The sequence below is a fragment of the Petaurus breviceps genome, unplaced genomic scaffold (genome assembly GCF_028583685.1).
Source record: "Petaurus breviceps papuanus isolate PSGF00001 unplaced genomic scaffold, PetGlider_PUasm1.0 229, whole genome shotgun sequence".
Taxonomy (NCBI): Eukaryota; Metazoa; Chordata; class Mammalia; order Diprotodontia; family Petauridae; genus Petaurus; species Petaurus breviceps.
This window is the reverse complement of record NW_027185903.1, coordinates 7,424,046-7,446,636: the sequence shown is the minus strand read 5'-3', so window position 1 is coordinate 7,446,636 and position 22,591 is coordinate 7,424,046. Positions and strand designations below refer to the sequence as shown.

Here is a 22,591-nt window from a genome sequence, read left to right as displayed (position 1 = left end):
AAGCTTCCGGATCCTGTGTTATCCTGATTGTATTTGCACAATATTCAAATTGTTTCTTCCTGGCTGCTTGTAATATTCTCTCCTTGATCTGGGAATTTTTGAACCTAGCTATAATATTCCTAGGAGTTTTCTTTTGGGGATCTTTTTCAGGAGGTGATCGGTGTATTCTTTCAACCTCTATTTTGCCCTCTGGTTCTAGACATCAAGGCAGTTTTCCTTGAGAATTTCTTGGAGGATGATTTCTAGGTTCTTTCTTTGATCATGGCTTTCAGGTAGTCCAATAATTTTTTAATTCTCTCTCCTGGATCTATTTTCCAGGTCAGTGGTTTTCCCATGAGATATTTCACATTGCCTTCTATTCTTTTATTTGTTTGGATTTGTTTAACAGCATCTTGATTTCTCATAAAGTCACTAGCTTCCATTTGCTCTAATCTAATTCTGAAGGAATGATTCTCTTCAGTGAGCTTTTGACATTCTTTTTCCATCTGGCAAATCTGGCTTTTTAAGGCATTCTTCTCATTGACTTTTTGAGCCTCTTTTGCCATATGAGTTAGTCTGTTTTTTAAGGTGTTATTTTCCTCAGTAAGGCTGTTGACTTTCATTTCATAATTTTCTTGCACCATTCTCATTTCTCTTCCCAATTTTTCCTCCACTTCTCTTATTTGCTTCTTAAGGTCCTCTATGGCCTGTACCAGCTCATATTTTTCTTTGAAGCTTTTGGTGCAGGAGTTCTGACTTCACTGTCTTCCTCCTGTTCCATGCTTTGATACTTTTTGTCTCCAAAATAGGAGTATAAAGTTGGGGTGCCCTGTTTATTTTGCTTCCTTTGCCTGGTCATGTCACCACTCAGTCACTTGACCCCTGGGCTTTTTGCCACAGTAGGACTCTGCCACCAGACAGGGGAGCTTCGTACCAAATGCTGGGGTTTTCTCAGCTGCCGAAGGTATTAGTTGGATGCCCTCTCTGAAGCCCCCACATGCTCTGGCAAGCTGGATACACACCCCAGGACCTCCACTCTAGACCACAATCTAAATTCAAGCAGGTTAAAGCAAGAGCGAATACCCCTCAGACTGGTCACTTGGTCCCCCTACAGTCTGCAGGCCAGGAGCTGAAGCTTGCACATGGGGGCGGCTACATGGCAGCTGCACCTCAGTTGCTTCTCTCCCTGGGGGCAAAGGCCAACACACTCCCAACTACTGTATCCCAAAGTCCACACTGCACTGACCTCTCACTTTGTCCTTTTCATCTATGTGTTGATAATTCTGGAAACTGCCACAGCTGCTGGTGATCTTAAGTCCCTCCAGCCAGCTGCTGGTCAGGCCCACCCTGGGACTAAAACCTCCAGCTCCCACAGGGCTGGGCTCAGCTCCCAGAATGCTGCACTGGCCGATTCCTGCTGGCCTGCTGGGCTGTCCTCAGCAGGATGTTAGCTTCTCTGGGTCATGTTGTGGGTTCTGTAGCTCCAACGTTTGTTCAAAGTCCCCTTTTTACATGAATTGGGGGAAGTGGAAGCTGGAGCCCCATGGAAGTCAGGTTTCTACTTTGCCATCTTGACTCGGCTCCCTGCCCCTCCCCCCCCCAGGCAAGATTTCAAATCAGGTCTTCCCAACTCCTTCCAAAGTCCAGGACTCTAGTCATTGTACCACTTAGCTGCCTCAGACTCCAATTGCAAAGCATATAATCAAGACATAAAGATGATGACTGAACCCATGAGAGCTGATTAGATCAACAAGTCAGAAAGTATAGAGAAAAAAGAAAAGAGAACTCAACACAAAGCCTTGGGACTTACCCATACTTTGATGCCAAGATATGGAAGAAGATCGAGCAAAGGAGAGTGGTCAGAAGGGTAGGGGGAGAACCAGCAGAGAGCAGTATCACAAAAACTCAGAGAATATCCTGGAGGAAAGGGAAGTCAATGATGTCAAATGCTGCAGAGAGGTCAAGAAGAATGAAGAATGAGAAAAAGGTATCAGATTTGGCAATTAAGAAATCATTAGTAACTTTGGAGACAAGAGTTTCAATTGACTAGCATTTAATGTTGAGAAGTGAGTAACAGTGGAATAAATGGAAGCAACAAATATAGACAGTTTTGTCTAGGATTGTTACCGATAATGGAAATAGTATATAGACGACAAAAAGGACATGTACACATGTTACAATAATGCCATATGAAATTTCACCAGTATATATCAATTGCAATAAAAGAAGAACCAAAAAAGTCCTTAAAGCGCCTTCATTAGCAAACATACTTAGCAAGCAGAGAGATGTGATAACCAAGGGCAACACAAGTTTAGATGATAAACTCTTTTATAAAATCTTAGGAGAAGGATAATAGAACTTTATGAGCAGTATCAGCTCATAAAATAGAAAAGCAATGCAGTGTAAAACTGGTTTAAAGACAGCTTACCAACAGATGCAACCAAGTAAAAATCATTCCAAGGATTGTTTAAAGATCAAAATGGAAGAGCAAAAAGCAGGAAAATGGAAAAAATCTGCAAAGTGTTTTATAACAAGTTTTTTTCACCATCAATTACAGTGGAGCTTGGACTCTTGACAGCACAGATTCAGATGCACGGAAAGCAAAGACAAGAAAAGCAACTCAAATACAAAGTGTACCGGCAGGATATCTGCATTAGAAGTGACAAAACTGTCACAATTAAGGAACTGATCCATAGAGATAGAGTCGGATCCAAGGAACAGAGAGAAAAATTATGGAAGAAAATCATAGATATTATTTATATAAAAAAAGGGCAACCAAAAGACTATCGGCTGCTACTAACCTGCATGCTTCCTTTCCCATCTATATAAAAATTTTCATGTGAATAATCTACATTCATATTGAGGGCATCCTCAATGACAGTATTATCAGGGAATAGGCAAGCTTTCACAAATGATATTCCTCCATAGAACATGGGGCTGCTAGGTAATGCAGTAGATAAACACCAGACCCAGAGTCAGAAAAACTCATCTTCCCAAGTTCAAATTTGGCCTCAGACACTTACTAGCTGTATGACCTTGGGCAAGTCACTTAATCTGTTTTGCCTCAGTTTCCTCATCTGTAAAATAAGAAAGAAATGGCAAACCATTCTAGTATCTTTGCCAACAAAACTCCAAATGGGGTCAGAAAGAGTCAGATTTGACTGAACAATATTTCCTATCAAATAATAAACATTTATTAAGCACCTGCTATGTACTAGACACTGTCCTAAGCACTGTGGATACAAAAAGAGGCAAAAGACAGTCCTTGCCTTCAAAGAGTTCTCAATCCATAATTCCCTCCCTGTTGCCTCCACTAGATGGTTTCATCCCTTCAAAATATTACCCTATAACTTTCCTCCTTTCCTCAGCCAAACCCCTAGAAAAAGTTATCAATAGTAACTTCCTCTATTTCTCTCACTACCTCCTCAACCCTTTGCGATATGACTTCTGACCTCATCACTCAACTCAAACTGCTCTTTCTAAAGTTATTAATGATGCCTTCGTTGCCAAATCTTATTATATTTTCTTAGTCCTCATTCTGCTCCCTGTTCTCTTAAACACTATTGACCACCTTTCCTTCTGTATACTCTTTCCTTTCTGGAGAATAGTGCCTTCCAGCCCACTCCCCACAGCCATTATCAAGGTGAACAGAACTTGGGGACAAAAGGTCCAATATCCTCTCCACCACTACCAATGACCAACTGCTACCAACTGGCAGGTGAGCCCACAATCCCTAGTCATAGCAGCACATAGGTCCCCCAGACCATTTGTCCTGCTTCCAGCCTAGCTTCCACAGCCATTGTCCAGGGAAGTAACCCCTGTAAAGATAAGCCTTGACAACTGCTACTGTAGGTGCTGCAAACCCCCACCTCTTCAGCAGCCACAGCTACTAAAAACCTGGAAAAGGAAGTGCTCATCATAAGAATCATTTGCACTGTCAAATAATTTGGCATCAGAAACATATGGTTTTACTAGTGGATATGGCATTAAAGATGATTCATTACCATCTGCTTTGCCTCTGTATCCTAAATTCCCATCAATTTTGCAGCTGAAACTTCCTATAGGTCTTATGGCCTCCATCTGAAGGGGAGCACTTAAGAATGGAGATGATCTGGGTTTTCTATTTGTATACCTCACATTTAACATAGTTCTTTGTTTTATAAATGCTTTCCCATCCATTCATTCATTCTTTGTGATATACTCTTGTGGTTCTTTTACATATCTAATGGCTCCTCAGTCCCTTTGGCTCATTCATCATCCATAGGATATATCTCTTAACTATGAGTATGCCACATACTCACTTTATGTTGGGCTCCTTCCTCTTTTTGTCATTGTCCTCATCAGTTCCTATGGTTTTGATTATCTCTGTGCAAATGACTCAGTTCTATATATCTAATCCCAGCCTTTCTCTTAAACTTCAGTCCTACATCACCAGTTGCTGATTGAATATTTCAAACTGTATGTCCCAGAGATAGATCAAATCCAACACTTCTAAAACAGAATTCATTATATTTTTCTCAAAACCCACCCTTCTTCTGAACTTCCCTGTCACTGCTAAAGGCACCACCATTCTTCTAGTTTCTCAGGTTCATAATTTGATTGTTATCTTTGACTCTTTACTTTCCCTCATTCAACATATCTAACCATTTGTCAAATCTTGCCTGGACCTGGGAGAGGGCAAGATTCAGGAAGGAAGAGGTACACAGCATTTCACTGGGCTCCCTCCACCAGTACCCTACCCAAGGAAGGAGCGACACACCACACAAGTCTCTTGCCTGGCCTGCTAGGGAAAAAAGGACACCAAATTCTATAATTCTCCCTTCATCAGTCACAAGCCTGAGCCTCTTCTAGTGGATACCTCCCCTCCCGTCAATTTCCTTCCCCTCCCCTCTCTTTCCCTCCATTGAACTCTGAATTCTTTAAGAGTAGGAACTGTTTTTCCTTTCTTTGTATCCCTAGCATATAGCAAAATGTCTGGCACAAAGTAGGTACTTAATAAATGCTTCCTGACTTGACCTAATTTATCAGCTAACATCCTCCTTCCCAAATGCTTGTATTTAATGATGTTTTATTTATTTTATATATACTTCTATATATACTTGTCTCACCTGGCTAGAATGTAAACTCCTTATAAATAAGTAGTATTTTTTCATTCATCAGATTTATATTCTAAGCACCTAGCACAATAATACTATTCATAGATTAGATATATTTAATAGGAGCTTAATAAAAGTTTGATAACTTAATTGACAAAAAATGTAGAAAATATGAGATACTGCTGTGTTGTTTGCTGATTAGAAAAAAGCATGGCATGTAAATTTCTTGTCCTAAGAAAAATAAGTGGAGCCTTAGAGATGGTAAATATAATAGATGGTTGGTCCACTAGCCAGACTATCAGTCCATGGCTAGGAGGCATCAAATTATCCAAACTGGTATCAGCTCTGCCCTGACAGGTGGGCTTTATGGAGAAGATCATCCAACTTCTTCCTGGATGTGGGTTGGGTGGAAAAAAAGAGTCAATCTGGGAGTGTAGTCACTGGGTTATATACCACTATATAACCACTGGTTATGCAGCAGTCATAACCTACTGTTTTCCTTCCCTTTCACTCCTCATAGTGGATCAACCAACGACTGAGATAGTAAAGACTTACTCTTGTTGGATAATGGAGGTATTAAAAGAGTCTGACCCAGGTGGTTCATCTAGCCAGAAAAGGATTGCCTATAACTTTAGAGAAGAGGGTTTGTTTCAAGTATGCATTCCACCATTCCACAATGCCCACTGCTTGAGGGTAGTATGGGTGGTGAAAGCCCCATCTAATGTCCTGATTTGGGGCCCATTATTGAATCCAGGATACAGTAGAATTCATTATCATTAGAAACATAATTAGGATAGCCAGGGTGTTTTTCAAGGGCCATGATAGCCTTCCATTAGGGTCAGTGACAGATGTAGTCAACTCATACCCTGTCAAGACATACCATAGGCTCCAGTGTCATGGAAGGGGCCCTACACAGTCCACTTGCTAAGATCTATCTCCAGCTATAATCACTGGGGGATATTCCTTAAGGGTCCCTTTTCTATGTGGCAATGAAGTAGGCAGAAAGTACAACCAGCCTTCTTTTCCTTGGCTTCTTTCTGAGGTAGAGGTTTCACTGGTGGGCCTAGTCCTGCATAGTGTGTTTATTTCCATGGCACAAATCCATTGTGCTACTGAGATTTGTTGTATACAGTTTTGATGAACTATGTCATTCCATTTGGTTTCCTGAGGGAAGAGTCCCCTTCAGTGGGCATATATATATGAATGACAGACACAGCAGTCAGTTCTTCAGTTCGACCTCTATGGAAGTTGATCTTCCAGTTGCTGCCATTTAACAGATCAGACAGCTAGGCCATGGGACACAGCCCATGAATCAGCATAGATGAATATTTCCTTTTGAGTGTTCATTTTGAAGGTAAAGAATCAGTCAATAGGGGTGTCTAGGTGGTACAGTGAATAGAGCACCAGCCCTGGAGTCAGGAGGACCTCAGTTCAAATCCAGCCTCAGACACTTAACACTTACTAGCTGTGTGACCTTGGGCAAGTCACTTAACCCCAAATACCTAGCCTTTCCCCCTCCAAAAAGCAAAACAAACAAACAAAAAGAATCAGTCAATAAACATTAAGTGCTTACTAGCTAAGCACTGGACATACAAATACAAGTTAAAAAAGAAAAAGAAACCTGCTCTTCAAAGAGTTTACAATCTAATGGAGGAAGACCACACAAAAAGAAGTTGAAAAGGGTGGGAAAGGTGGAAGAGAATGGAAGTACCCAGTACTGGGGACATGACAGTGAAGTCTGAAAGTCATGTAAGCTGGTGAGAAATGGGGAGGAGACTGTGCTTAGCTCCTTTCTTAAAACAGAAGCCCTGGAGCTAATAGTCATGCCCTCCATGAGCATTACTCATAGCTCTGCCCATTGGACTGGTTGGTTGTTGGTATGAGTGATATGAACCTCACCCTCAGGCATCTTGATATCGTGGTACTCCACTGGACTTAATCATTTTTGATGCAAGAAGTTCTATCAGTAAAGTAGGTCTCTATGTCCCCCAGGACTGATGAGGGCCCCAGGTAGCTAAGGGTGTGGGTAACAGGTTATTTTGCACATCTCCTTTAGTTGGTTGGTCAGTCACTACTCATGTAGCTTATTCACCCTTCTGGGTCTGTGCTTTCCTTCACTTTGAATGTACTATTTCCATATGATAATTGATGACTCTTGAGCCCTCCCAGGCTTATGCAATTTGTTATTGGGGAAGACACATTGGAGAATGGGAATCTTAAGTCTCATAGTAACAGAAATGTTTCCTCTGAGTCTCTATATCTCAGTTAAGGTCCAGGAGCCAATTGACTACTGCCTACATAAACCCAGAACTTGAGGAGTCTTTTTGCCACATTCTCCAGTCTGTTGCCATTGGACTAGCTGAATCTTGGTGTTCAATAGTATGAGTATATGGCACTGGTTCAAGCAGAAGGGCTTATAGGATTACCTACATGGTTGCTTCCAATATAACATGGCTATATTCCCCAGTCTGTGTAGCATGGCAATGTAATGTAATGCCAAGGAAAGGCAACTTCCCAAGGTTCAAAATACCAGCATAGGTGCTCTCCATTTTATTCAGTGACAAATTAAGAACAGAGAAGATCAAAATATGACATCATTCCAAATACAGCATTTACTAAGTGTGATTAAATAATCTCCAAGTACTACCCCACCCCAGGACCTTACATTCATTCAATCAATTACAAAGTCCTTGTTCTAAATACTACTCCACCCCTAGGCTGTACTTTCATTTAGTCCATCACAAAGCCCCTCTTCTCAAATGGAGATTAGTTTCCAATCATAAGTAAAGTACATTCATTTGTTCAATCATAGAACACAAAAAGGCTTTTTAAGGCATTCTTCTGATCATTGGCTTTTTGAGACTCTTTTGCCATTTGAGTTAGTCTATTTTTTAAGTTATTATTTTCCTCAGTCAGGGCTGTTGACTCTCGTTTCATAATTTTCTTGCATTGTTCTCATTTCTCTTCCCAATTTTTCCTCCACTTCTCTTATCTGCTTCTTAAGGTCCTCTATGGCCTGTAACCAGCTCATATATTTCTTGGAAGTTTTTGGTGCAGGAGTTCTGACTTCACTGTCTTCCTCCTGTTCCATGCTTTGATCTCTTTAGTCCTCAAAATAGGAGTCCAATGTTAGATTGCTTTGCTTGGTTTGCTTCCTTTGCCTGCTCATTTTGTGTAATGCCAAGCAAAGTCAACTCCCCAAGGTTCAAAATACCAGCATAGGTGTTCTCCATTTTATTCAGTGAAAAACTAAGAACAGAGAGAATCAAAATATAGCATAATTCAAAATACAGCATTTACCAAGTGTAATTCAATCAAGTACTGCCCCACCCCTGGACATTACATTTATTTAATCAATCACAAAGTCTGTCTTCTAAATACTACTCCACCCCTAGGCTGTACATTCATTTAGTCAACCACAAAGCCCCTCTTCTCAAATGGAGATTAGTTTCCAATCATAAGTAAAGTACATTCATTTGTTCAATCACAGAGCATAAAAAGTCAAAAGTTCCCCATCCTTGGATTACAACTGAATAGGCCATCTACCCCAGAGTTACAACAAGCTTAAGCACAGCATTTAATACCCAAAGGGAGGTCTTTTCTTCATCTTGACCAGAGGCAAGTTCTCAGCAATCTTTGTTCCTGGGGAGACAAAGCTTAACAATGTCACAAGATACATTGCCAGTGTCTTCATTAATTCATTCTCTGTCTGCAGAACAGTCCTAGGACCCCTGAAAACATCTGCAAGACCCTCTTACAGGATTTCTGTAAACATACAACAAGAAAATCCTTCTTCAGGGCTTCTGAAACAACAGCAAGGTTCCAGGACCTCTGCAACAACAGCACTGTCCTTCACCAGTGGACGCAATTCATTCTCTGTCTGCAGAACAGTCTCAGGAGCTCTGAACCAATAGCAAGGTTCTAGGACCTCTGCAACAACAGCATTGTCCTTCACCAACAGATGAATCTGGCAAAACAACATCAAAACAAAGTACTGGCATCACAGCCATGTCTCCTCAGTCCTTGGCAGCTCTGGGTGGCAGCTCTCAAAAGTCCTGGGCAGCTCGAACTGGCCCTCAGCAATCCTCTCTGTCTCTCTGCCTCCATGATGCTGCTTCCAAAAAAAAAATTCTTCTGCCTCTTTCTCTGCTTGTGCCTCTCTAAATCCACATTACCAGCTCCTTCCAGTTCAGCCCTCTCTTTTCACTTCAACAAGTCCATCCCACAAGTGGGATTCACAAGCTCTGGGTTTTAACACTCAACCAAACTAATACAGGGGATCTTTAAATTCCATTACTATTACAGAAATAGATGACATGACAAAATTACAATAGTGGGGATTCTCAATTCACTCTTCTCAGATTGAGATAAATAGAAGTAAAAAAAAGTAAGAAAGAAGTTAAAGAATTGAATTTTACAAAAGTTAGATATGCTTGACCTCTGGAGAATATTGAATGGGACTAGAAAGGAATATACCTATTTTCTCCTGTGAATGGCACACTGACAAAAATTGACCATTTTAGGGTATAAAAACCTCATGAACAAATGCAGAAAAATAGATATATTAAATGCATTTTTATGATAATACAATAAATATTACATTCAATTGCATCATTGAAGCAAAGATTAAAAACTAATTGGAACTACATAAATTACTCTCTACATGGGTCGAAGAACAATGGAGTGAAGGGAAAGGACCAGTGACCATATTTAACATATAAAGCCTCGACTACTTGACTTTAGTCTACCTTTCTGTGCTTATTTCACATTATTCTCCTTCATTACATCCTATATTCCAGTCCAACTGACCTACCTGCTGTTTTCCATACATGAAATTCCATCTTCCATCACCATTCCTTTGGACTCGCTAGTTTCCCTCAAAGCTCAGATCAAGTTGATGGGGTACCTGGGGTCTAGGTCAATTTGTGGAACCAATTTGTAGAACCAGTCTGTGCAGTTGTAATTGCAATTTGTATTGTAAAATTGTAATCTGTGAAATCCCTTTTCCAGCCTTGGGCTCTGCCCCTTTCCCCTATCTGCACTGGGCCTAGGCAACACCTTGTGACTCCTTTGTTCTTACTTAATCTCTTCATGTCTTCTCCAGTCTGGCCCAAATACTCCTTTGTCCTTGCCTCAAGTCTCCTCTGGTCTGTCCCAAATCTCATCTAAATATCTATGCACTAAAGTCACAAGTTCCTCTAACCTTTATCTATGCACTGAGGTCTCTTCCTTCAGGTCAGCCCTATGGCAGCCCTACCCTTTAAAAGTAAAAGCATGTACCCCTCACACTTGCAGGTCCCCTAAAGGACTCTTGCCCACTTCTTGCAGAAGCATAACAATAAACTTCTACAACTCTCACTCCAATTAAGCCTGAGACCTTGAATTCTTTCCAGATGCTATTGCAGGTTTTCTGGTCTTAGATAAGATCAGAATTCCTGCAGAACCTAGAGGGAGCCATCCCTCATCATTTTGGCAAGCCAGGTAGAAGTCTGTAGTCTCAAGCTTTCTTGGAGTTCTGGTAAACTCCCTTTACCCCTTCCCTCTTGTCCTGTAAGTTGGGTTCATTTAAGCACCTAGGAAGGCTTGATTGGATGATTCTGGTCTGGGACCGGAATCCGGTCTATTTTTTTAATAGACCCAGGACATATCCCACATGGATTGGGGATGCCCTGTCCAGGGACAAGTGTCTCCATGTCCAAAAAACACATATTTTTTTTAGGCAAAGCTTTTTCTTGGGGGGCGTCATGGAAAAGCAATGGACTACAAGTGACTTTTGGCAGCTAGGTGGCATAATAGCTGTGTGACCCTGGGCAGGTCCCAATTGTCCTGCCTTCCCTCCTCCAAAAAGCTAATGGGTCAGTCTCACTTCATACCCCAAGTACAGCTGTGGGCTCCTCTCAGCCTTGGGCTTCCCCAGCTCGAGTACCCACAGAGCACTTCTGCGTGCTCAGGCCCCACAGGCCAGTGTTCCACGCTGAGCTTGTGCTCCTGGGCCATAGAGGCAGGACTCACCTCTGGAATATCTTTTGTACAACTGAAAAACACTCAGTCTTCAAGACCTCAAGTAGAAAGGATGGGCCGGCTTCCCCCTGCACTTGGGGATCTGTGCCTAGGCTATCCGAAAACAATCTTACCTGGCCCCATTTGGCATCTATCTGAGGGCCAAGAAAATGTGATTTGTGCTGAGGGTTCCAGAAATCCTCTGTGAGCTTTTCTGCAGCTGGACTGCAGGACATTCCTTTGAAATGCTGATATCTCTTTCCCTCCTCTTTTCCCCTGCTGCTGAATGCAGGCTGGAAAGGGAGAGGAAGAGAGCAAAATATTGTCTTGTTTGTAAACAGAAGTTTTAAGATCTTTAAAAGTTTGAAAATCTCCTCCTCTTCATTCCACTCTAGCCAAGTGGAGTGAAAAGAAGGTGATAAGAAAGGGAGGGAATCTTCTCCCTCAGAACAAAGAGGCAGATAGACTAACATTTAACTATTTCCTGCCTCACCTAAAAGAGGAAAGTTTTGTGTAACAGAATGCAACTAAAAGGCAACTGAATGCCTTCTGGTCATTTTTGAAAAGTGTCATTCCTAATTTGATGCTAAAGAAAAGTCAGAATTCATTTTACTATTTGGCATTTAGGAAAACTGGAATATTTTCTAAGAGTTGATAGGAAAGGTGAGGTTTTTGGGTTCTCTAGAACTGGGATAAGGAAGTAGGTGCCACTTCCCCTCCCCTTGCTAGAGAAGTCAAAGCTATCACTTTCAAAGAAGTTTCTAAGGAGTGAACACATAAAGTTTATTGGAGTAAAAGTTAGAACAGCTAAAAACATTTGGGGAGGGAGGCATAGCAGCTATATTGAGGCCCCACTGGCAACAGCCCTGGACCCCTGGGGCATGCAGATGACCCTCTCTCCTTTCAAACCCCTGGGTCCACAACCAAGCTCTGCAACTGTGAGGAGAGGAGAAAAGCCTCTGCACTTGGTAAGCCTAATTTTCTATCAATAATTTTGGTATGTGATGAATTGGAAATGCAATTAATGTCATAATATCATTGTTTTATTATGGTATCTCTAAATTGTAAAATCCTCTTATACTGTAAAAATTGAGCGAACATTGTGAGCCAGAAATGGTGTTACATAAAGCAGTTTTCAATCTGAATTTTGTTGAAACTAAAAGATGGATAAAAAGTTGTGTAAAATTAGCTATGTTACTTTATCAATTCTGCTAACCCTATGTTATAATGTTTATTTCATGTAAATTGGATGTTTTATGTTATAATATCTAATGGTTTAAAGCTGTTATATTTGGGATACAAACAAGTAGTAATAATACTGCTGATATTTACTGTGATAGCTGATTGTCCATTTAACTTTTTGGCTATTCTGGAAATATACAGTGATTATAAGTTGATTGGTTGTATGGCATCAAAAAAAAAAAAGATTTTAGTTCTGTGTAAGTTCATGTGGAGTTTTAAGGTCATCAGATTGGTAATTCATTTGTTTTTATTTATATTGTTACTGGTAAACAGCCTTACTATCTGTGCTGTATGAGAAGCAGTTTCTCTTAAAGTGTTGGAGTATTGTAATTTGGGAAAATCTTAAGCTTAGTATTGTAATTTGGGAAAATCTTAAGCTTCCAAGTCTGTCTTTGTTTAAAAGAGAAGTTTCAGTCAAGATTGTTTAAAATTGTAAGACTGTTAACTAAGTTACTGGACTACTGTTTTAATGCTAAAACCTAAAACTGTGACAACTTTATTCTGACTAGTTCTGCCCATTCAGAACAGTCACGGTCATTGGGAAAGGAACAATTTTAGTCACATAGTTTTTAAATGAACCTAACTTGCTAAAAAGTTGCAAGGATTAAAAAGGATTTTTATCAATTGGATTTTAGAAGGGAAGATGGTAAATGGAATTCCTTACATTTGTGAGACCTGATAAATCTTTATTGCTTATTGCAGCTACAAGAGAATAGAAATAATTATAACTGGCTCTTAAGCTGTGATTGTTGAGGCTTGTTGTTTAAGGTAAAAGGCATTTGGGATCATAACTAAATTTTATTTTGATTTTGAATTTGGGTATAGTTATCTGCATTAAATCAGTATCTGAGCGAAAATGCCACAAGCTACTCAGAGCCTGTACTGTGTCTGTATTTGGTAAATACAGTTTTTTTTTGGATGGAAGTCTGCATTTGGTAAATGCTGGAGGGACAACCTTTGCCTCTGTCTGGGATGGGATCCCTCCTGGCTCAGTTTACCCATAGGGTTCCTTTGAAAAAAGAATGTTCCCCACCTATTCCTGAGTCTAGCTTTGAGGTGGAATGGATACTGCCTGGCTTGATATCTGTAACTAACCTGAATTTAAACAGAATCAAGGATGTTTTATCCTGTCCTATTTGGAATGTCACAGGTCCCTGTTTTTTTTCCTTCTATAGCAGGTTTCTATGAGCAGAGCAAGGAATCAGTAAAAGATGTGAGCTCTTTCCTGTTAGCTTACTGGAAAATCAAATATTATTCTCATTTAGGATTAGAACATGTGCAAAAAGTTATGCAAACTGCTTAAGATCATTTTAAAAGTTTTATGTATCTTGAACTGTTTTAAAAGAAGGGAAAATACTTTTACAAGAAAATTTAAATCTCTAGTGGGATTTTAAAAGGCCTACTATATCTTATCTATGGGAAAATATAAAGGACAGTGAAATAGTCTGAGTAATGGGTTATACTAGCCCATACTCACCCCACTTCTGGTCAATTTTCTCTTACTCCTTTTTGTCCCTTGTTTGTTTAATCTTTTTGCTAGATTTGTGTCTTTTAGGCTCAGCACCTTTCACTCGCAGGTGACTCGTCTGCTGGAAACATTGTCATGTAATCTAACTGGCCCACGGAGCCTCCATGTTCAAGGCCTACTACAAACTGGCCCCATTTGTGCTCCCCAAGGATATTCCTTTCTTTGTGAGATGGGTGGGTCAGAGGGTGTGAATTCTGTGGACGAGGTATGTGCTCCCTGGGATTTCTCGCACCCCCTCTGACTATTTATAACATCACTAAGCCCAGAACAGTAAAAGCATGTACCCCTCTCACTTGCAGGTCCCCTAAAGGACTCTTGCCCACTTCTTGCAGAAGCATAACAATAAACTTCTACAACTCTCACTCCAATTAAGCCTGAGACCTTGAATTTTTTCCAGATGCTATTGCAGGTTTTCTGGTCTTAGATAAGATCAGAATTCCTGCTGAACCTAGAGGGAGCCATCCCTCATCAAAGTGTCGCCTACAGGAAAATCCATCTTGATTCTTCAACACCCACCTCCCCAACTTTATTTTGTATGATACATTGTTTTCTCATCCAAAAATAAAACTCCATAAAACCATAGGTTTCATGAGGTCAAGGATTGTTCCATTTTTGTCTTTGTATCAAGCACCCTTAGCACAGAGCCTGAGCATAGTAGGTTTAGGAATACTGTTGATTGATCTGTATTCATAGTTTCCCCACAGACAAACATCTTAAGGGTAAGGTCTACTCTCTGTAGCTTTGTGTCATGGTATCCTCAGCTCCAAGTAACAATGTCTACCCAGCTTATAGTCAGCAGTCCCTTGGTTAAGGCTGCTGGTTGATTTGATTTGGAAATGAAGTACTTATCTCTTGGAATAATAATAATCATCTTATTATTCTATTTTTGCATATTTATATATAAAATATTCATAGGTCTACATATAGTACTTTTATGTAAAAATGTTCTTTGGTATCCTTATATATATACATATATACAATGTATTATATATAACATATAGAAAATATATTCTATTATAAATTTTAAAGTTTCCAAGTGCTTTACAAACTTCTCATTTTATCCTCACAAGAACCCTAAGTATTAGGTGCTGTTCAATTATCCTCATCCTATGGATGAGAAAACTGAGGCAAACAAATGAAACGTGCAGCACTGGGGAACCTGTGGCCTCGCGGCCACATGTAGCTCTCTAGGTCCTCGAGTGCGGCCCCAAAAGGATGGGGATTTGATCTGTGAAACTTGGATTCAAAGGGCCGCCCTAGAGAGCCACATGTGACCTTGGGGCTGCAGGTTCCCCACGCCTGGATAAGAGACTTGCCCGGGGTCACAGAGCGAAGAACCCCTCCGAGGCTCCCTAGGCATTCCTGACTGGGGAGCGGCGCTCTGGGCACCATGGCGCCCCCTGGCGGCCGTGGGAGGTCCGGGATCCCCGCCCAGCCCCGTTTCGAACCTGGGCTCGCGCTAGGAACCCGCCTCACCTCGCAACCCGCAGCCAGATTCCAGAACTCAGACCCTTAACCCGCTCCCTTCCCCTTCCCCTTCCCCTTCCCCTTCCCCTTCCCTTCCCCTTCCCTTCCCCTTCGCTTCCCCTTCCCTTCCCCTTCCCTTCCCCTTCGCTTCCCCTTCCCTATCCTCTTCCCCCTTCCTCTTTCCCCACTCTCCTCTCCTTGGTCCTCCTCCTCTCTCCTTCCCCTTCCCATTTCACACAGGCTCCAACCCCTCCCCTCTCACCTCTCAGCCCTCCCAGCCAAAATAGCTGCCCCCTTCGACTCCTCTCCTCCCCCTCCTCTTCCCTCTCCCCTCTTTCTTCCGGCAACGGAAGGCCTCGGAGGCGGGACCACGGAAGCGGAAATGCGTCGCTGTCTGGCGCCCCGGCGCGCTTTTGACCAGCGCCTCTGGGCTGCACGCATTTTCTGGGCTTGTCTCTCTCTCTCCTCTCTTTCTTTTCAGATCTACGAGTTTTTGTCGCCGAGGCAGTGACGGCGGCCGCGCTGGTGCTGGACGGGTCGCTGACGATGCCGTCGTCGCTCGGGGGCCCCGCGGCGGCCGCGGTCACGCCTTCGGCGGTCGCGGCCCTGCAGGAGGCTCTGGAGAACGCGGGGCGGCTCATCGACCGCCAAGTGCAGGATGACCGCCTCTACCCCGACCTGTCGGAGCTGCTCATGGTGCCGGCCCCAAGTGAGCCTTGTTTGCCCGCCCTTCGGTCGTGACTCCCGATTCCCGCCCCTCCCTCCTTTACCTCCTCACCCCAGGCTCCCAGGCTCGGGATGGACTTTCATTTCAGCATTTATTAAGCTCCTAGTATGTGCCAGGCAGACCAAGCCTAGCCCTCAAGGAGCTTGGTTCTGGAGTATGCTGATGAGAAGATAAGTAAATTCAATGGAGGGAGTGATGCTGACAGTACTGTAAGGAAATTTGATCAGGGGGAGGGCATTTTCAGTTGGAGAAAAAGGCATCTTCACTATGCCTTGAAAGGAGAGAAAGATTACGAAAGGCATTGTCCACCCCATTGCACCTGTCGAGGTGACATCGAGTTTGGGAGAAGAGCTAGTGGTCTTGTTTTTGTTGATTTTATATTTTAAGTTTTGGAGGGAAGATTCTTGAGTTGGTCAAGGTTGTGCCAGCTGGCCTCGAGCCCTCCTTTCTGATGTTATGTACTATAATAGCTTAAAAGTTTTCCATTTAAACTCTGCCAGCCAGCCATCATATTCCTGGTGTATAGATCTGGTCATCAGAACCAGCAATCGTTTATAAAGTACCCACTAAATAGGGTGCTGTGCTAGACAAAAATGAAGGTCTCTGGACCAGGTGGTGTGCACAACAGAAAAGTAAAAAAGGCAGGGTGATTGGAGGAGGGAAAGACCATTCTGAGCAATTGGGGAAGGCTTCAAGATGCTCGTGGGAGCCAAGCAATGAAGGATGATAAAAGATTCTGAGGTGGAAATGCATAGGGAGTGTGTTCCGGGAGTCAGTGATAACTTGTGGGAGTTCACAGAGAGAAGAAATGGCAAGTCCAGTTTGACCGAAACAAGTGTGTAATGGGAAATAAGGTTAAGGTAGACCAGGGCCAGATTGTAGAAGCCTTTACATTCTTGACTAAGGAATTTGTGTTTTACTTAGGCTTTGCTGAAAGTTAACAGGGAAGTGTCATGATCCTACCTATACTTAAGGAGATTTTATGTTGGCAAGTTTTTGAAGGATAGACTAGTGCTGAAGGGAAAACTGGATTGGGGGAAAGGGGGGAGACTAATTAGGAGATTGTTGGAGTGGCTTAGGTGTTGAGGACCTGAACTGGTCTTTGAGTAGATCCAGTCAAGAATTCAGAATGGTATTTGTAGTATACTTGTAATTCAGTGTTTGACTGATGGTATCCTTCTCTTCCCTTCCATCTTTTATCTCACCCTTTGTTCTTCTAGGCAGCACCAACATTTACAGGAGAGCAGTACAATGCTCCTCTATTATTCTGGCTATTTTGTTCATGTCAGTAATTGTGTCAGGTGGAAGCCAGATAGCAGAAAAGTTTGAAATTTTTTTGCTTCTCATACTGGTGTGCCATTCCTGTTGTTTTTTTCTTTTTTTTTTCCTTTGTTTTAAACCTAATGTTCTAGACTTGAAGAGTGCCACAGGAGATTGACAGATGTTTTTATATTTTAAAAAATTTTTTATTATGAATTGGACAGATGTGAACTTTTCAAAATAAGAAAGAACAGAAAAAAGCATGGTATGTGATGCCATGAAGCAGTTACATAGTACTTTTAAAAACTGTATGTTAAATTTAATGTATTTCCAACACTGCTCTGCTTCTTTGTCCTTTTCTGTTTTTTCCTGTGCATTTTAAAATATTTAATTGACACTCTTATTTTTGTCATTACCCTACACTCCTGATTCTTCCCTCTTAAAAAAAAAACTATCTTGTATCAAATAAGTTCAGTCGAGTAAAACAAATTGTTTCATTGACCATATCCGAAAAATATATCTCAGTCTACACCCTCAGTCCATCACCTCTGCATCAAGAGACAGTTGCTTATTCCTAAACCTCTCAGTCTTCTAGAATCTTTCTGTCATTGTATTGATTAGAGTTCTTAAATCTTTCAAAGTTGTTTTCTTTATGATTTTGTTGTTATTGTATAAATTGTTCACTTGGTTCTGCTCACTTTGCTTTGCATCATTTCACACAAGAGAGCTCAGTTTTCTCTGAAACCATCACTTTCATCATTTTTTAAATTTTTAATCAATTGGGGTTAAGTAACTTGCTCAAGGTTACACGGCCAGTTATTTCTGGGTGTAGTGCTAAGTATTGGAGCCCGGATTCAATCCCAGGTCATCCCAACTCTGGGGCCGGTGCTCTTACTCACTGTGCTACCTAGCTGCCCCACTTTCATCATTTCTTACAGCACAATAGTATTCTGTTATAAATATTTTTGTACTTGTAGATCCTTTCCCTCTCCTATCTCTTTGCTTATGTTTATGTGCCTATGAGATATCTCTATTGCAAAAGAATGGCATCCCAAACCATCCCAAACTGTTTAAACCCAGGGACACCAAAAAGCTGTTGTGGTTTCAACCCAGGGACACCAAAAACTGTTGAGGTGGGGGCTCTGCCCACCCAAAAACTGTTAGTTTCATGATGTGTTGTAGTGGAACCGTCTCAAAGAATTCAGAGTTAGACCACCTCTAATCCACCAAGTATAGGCATTTATTGAGATTGACGTCTCTTGTGAAGTGGGCTAAGTTCCAAGAGGTACCAGCAACTTCAGAGAAAACAAGATAGATTTTTATAGGGTAAAGATGCAGTTACATAACAGAAATCATGATTATTAAAAAGGCAGGAGGGGTTTGTTAAGGGATTAGGTAATGGAGGAGTGGTCCCATCTACAGTTCCAGTGACTAAACATTCTGCCCTCCTATTGGTTAGCTATTGTAATCCTGTCTTAGGGTAGGTGGATGATGTGATTGTGGTTCAGTACAAGAACACACCTGTTTCTGTGGGAATGGGTCTGGGGGCAGTGACTAGGTAGAGGCAGTAGCTGTGTTCCCATCCCATGGATACACCTGCTGTTTCTGTAGGAGCTAAGGGTTCAGACACATACCTGTTGTTCCAGTGAGCAATGAGACATATACGAAGAAGTTAGGACATTGGCAGGGAGGCTAAGTAGGTACAGTGGGGCCTGTAATGATTAAGTTAGAATATTGGGACTGAGGGCAGCTTTATTAAATTTCCATCAAAACCACGTGGTTCTTTCCATTGAAGAATTTATCTTGTGGTTGGGGAGATAATAAAAACATACTACAAACGGCTAGAAAATATAACCATACTTGAGTAATTTCAAAAATAGTTATAGAACATAAACATAGGGAGGTAATGGATTTTGTCAGGAAATCTTCTGATATTTTTATCTTCCTGATTTTAGATACAGGTATTTTATTGCTATCATTGGCTTATGATTTAAGATAAGTAAACTTCAGGAAAATAACCTAGTTCATTAGCCCTAATAACCAAGTGCCAGGATCCAGAGATTATAATTAAAAAAAAAAATCTTTAATGCCCCAAATAATCTTTTACTGCTCATTTTGAACAAATGGTTTTCTTTTTTGTAGGTACTCCCACAGTTTCAGGCATGTCAGACATGGATTATCCTCTACAAGGACCTGGTTTGCTCTCCGTACCCAATCTTCCAGAGATCAGTTCCATACGAAGAGTTCCTCTCCCCCCTGAGCTTGTTGAACAGTTTGGCCGTATCCTATATTTATTTTTCTGGGGGACAGGGGGAAAGGTGAGAGTGTGTGTGTGTGTATCTCTGTGTGACTGTGTGTGTCTGAGACAGAGAGAATTGAGAACTTTTTGTTATTTGGATTATATTCATTATTTTTTTGGTTTTGTTTTTATCATAAAAATATGTTGGTTATGCTGGTCAGTGTTCTGTACTATGTGCTAAAGATGTATTGCTGAAAAATTATGTTAAGTTAAAATTTGCAAATTGTATAATTTAAGATGTATTACTGACATTTGTGAGAGATCACTATTTAAAGAAATCTCTACTAAATCATTTTGTAATACAAACATTTTGCCCCTAATTTAGTTGTTTTGTAAATTAGTATGCTCCTGTTCAAATAGTCCTCTTGGTTATTCATGGATTCATCTCTTAAAAAGTGACTGTGACTACCCTTCCTTCTATAGGAAATAGAAAGATGTCAGGAGTGAGGTATCTGTTGGACTTCTGGAGGATAACTATATCTTGAGTAGGATGATGAAAAACATGTTTAGAGGATCTCCTAAATTTTAGTCTTTTAAAGTGGGGTACACTTGTATAATTTTTTCTGTAAAATAGGTTCATTTATCATTTGGCTTGTTATTTTTTTGCAAGACTGTTGTATATTTTAATGATTTATGGGCTTTGATAAAGAGATCAAAGAATTATACAAATAATTTAGCTTAAAACTTAATTGGATATTTAAAAAGGAAAAGGAATTCATATTTTGAAAGATTGACAGTAGCAGCCAGGTAATGGAAAGGAAATACAAATGGACTAAGAATAGAGCATAAATAAAAAAGTTAGCAAAAGAATAATTGTTTCTTCTAAAATTTCTAGTCTTAGTTCTTCTGAAATGCCAAAAAATAATATTTTGTTATGTTTTAATTTACATTTAATGCAATTATAATACTTGAAAATATTTTTTATCAGAATTGTTCTATGGATCTCATTTTCACATTTTCTAGTCCTGTTAGTTTATATAAGTTGCTTTCTTTTAGCATAGAACATTTTTTTATCATGTTAACACTTAGAAGAACTTCAAACTCTTATTTACCATCCTTATTTTACAGAAAAGGAACCTGAGACTCAGACATTAAATAACTTAACCTGTGGTTACACAGCTGGTGATAGTTTGGACTTGCAGTTCTTTCTGACTACAAATTTAATACTCTTTCTACTCAGCTGTTCCACCTCTGTGAAATTGACACCTATTGATACCTATTGACTTCCAAATGCCATACATAGTTGTATACCAATTAGTGTGAACAACAATCCCCTTGAAGTGGTTGCAGATATTTTAATTTTTCAGAGTTACAGTTATTTAAAATATGGTTATTAGTAATAGCCTAATAGAAATATGCAGTACAAATTCAAATAACACAGCCAATATATGAGGGTTCATTATTTGCATTAGTCAGAACTTGTATATAATTTTTCTCCCCTTTTTTCATGAACAATTTTTCTTATCTTAAGCCTTGATGTTAAAATTCTGTGTGGTACATTTTTAATTGCTGTTTTTTATTAGGTTGTTAACAAAAATAATATCACAAAATAGATATACTACATGTTGCTCATTCTAAAGGGTTACCAAGAATTTTTCTGCTTTAAAAATTATGGTTCTTAATTGAACATAAAATCTTCTAATATTTCATAGGTTATTTACTCTGTGTAGGACATGAAGAAATTATAACTTGTTTAAAGAACTTTTTAAGGCTTTTGAAACAGGTTTGAGGTGAGATAAAAACATTTAAACCTTACATCCTATAATGCTTCAGATATGCAGTGTAACTGCATGATGGGGGTATTCCCTCAAATCGGGAGGGCATGGCTTACTATTGACAGTGACATATTTATGTGGAACTATGAAGATGGGTATGTATGTTTTGAATATATAAGAAATGAGATTCCTCTGACATTGAAACTAGGAATCTAACACCTACACTATACTTCTGTTCTTTAATTGCAGTATTCTCCTATACCTTACCTAATCATCTATAAGAAGTTAAGAAGCTCTTTTGTTTTTTGTTTTTTTGCCTTTTGGAGGGCAGTTGGGGTTAAGTGACTTGCTCAAGGTCACATGGCTAGTAAGTGTGTTAAGTGTCTAAGGCCAGATTTGAACTCAGGTCCTCCTGACTCCAGGGCCAGTGCTCTATTCACTGTGCTACCTAGCCACCTCAAGAAGCTCTTTTGAAAAATTTACTGTTTGGTTTTCCAGTCAGACATCAGTTCATTCTTCCTGCAATAGCTGCCTTTTTAAAACAGATCAGGCTATCCAGATTGCATTACACTGTGACAAAAAATAGCAAAAATACCTTTAGTTAATTTTGATATAATCATACAAAGACCTTAGTGATGCTATGATCCAACTCTCTTATTAATAATGCAGGAAATAAAGGAACAAATTGTACAGTTGTTTAGTGGCGTATCTTCTGAATTCCAGTTTAGTGCTTACTGCATTGACAAAGCATAATTTGAATATAGTTCCACCTTGAAGAAATGGAGAAGATCCATTAAATATAAGCAAAACTCTTGATATAAGTAAAGTATAGAATTGCTGGAAGGTATGGAGCATAGGAAATATTTCATGATCAGTGTACATATGTAATCTATAAATTATTTCTTGTATTGCCACCCTTTTATTATTTGTAGATTGAGCAAAATCCAGAGTTAATCATTTAATGTTGTAGCACCAATGCAATATTTACAGCACCCATGATCACGATAAAGACTGTGACTATAAGTATCATATGACGCTGGACTGCAAAATATGCCAAACTCTCCAGATAGAGGATAGAACTAATGCATTTACTTAGATACCAGAAAACAGAATCCCACAACCAGTAAGCCAATTCGATCATAGTACCAAAGATATTAAGAAGCCCTAACACCGAGAGCCACAGCATCCTTCACCCTTCCCACAAACCAATAACAGATCAATATTTACTCAACAAACCTCTCTCTCCTTGCCTGAGCACCTCTCCCCTCTCTCTGGCTC

The 22,591-nt window shown here is 40.3% G+C and overlaps 1 protein-coding gene across 2 annotated transcripts in view; it reads left to right on the top strand.

The window, feature by feature from the left end:
- Positions 1-15,714: 15,714 nt before the first annotated feature.
- The window catches only part of NUP155 (nucleoporin 155), a 52,890-nt gene continuing 46,013 nt past the window's right edge, over positions 15,715-22,591 (top strand). For both annotated transcript variants that reach the window (XM_069096169.1, XM_069096168.1), the window contains exons 1-3: positions 15,715-16,021; positions 19,442-19,579; positions 21,372-21,468. In XM_069096169.1, coding sequence (XP_068952270.1) covers positions 15,859-16,021; positions 19,442-19,579; positions 21,372-21,468 — 398 coding nt within the window. In that variant the 5' untranslated portion in view covers positions 15,715-15,858. The remainder of the gene's footprint in view (positions 16,022-19,441; positions 19,580-21,371; positions 21,469-22,591) is intronic.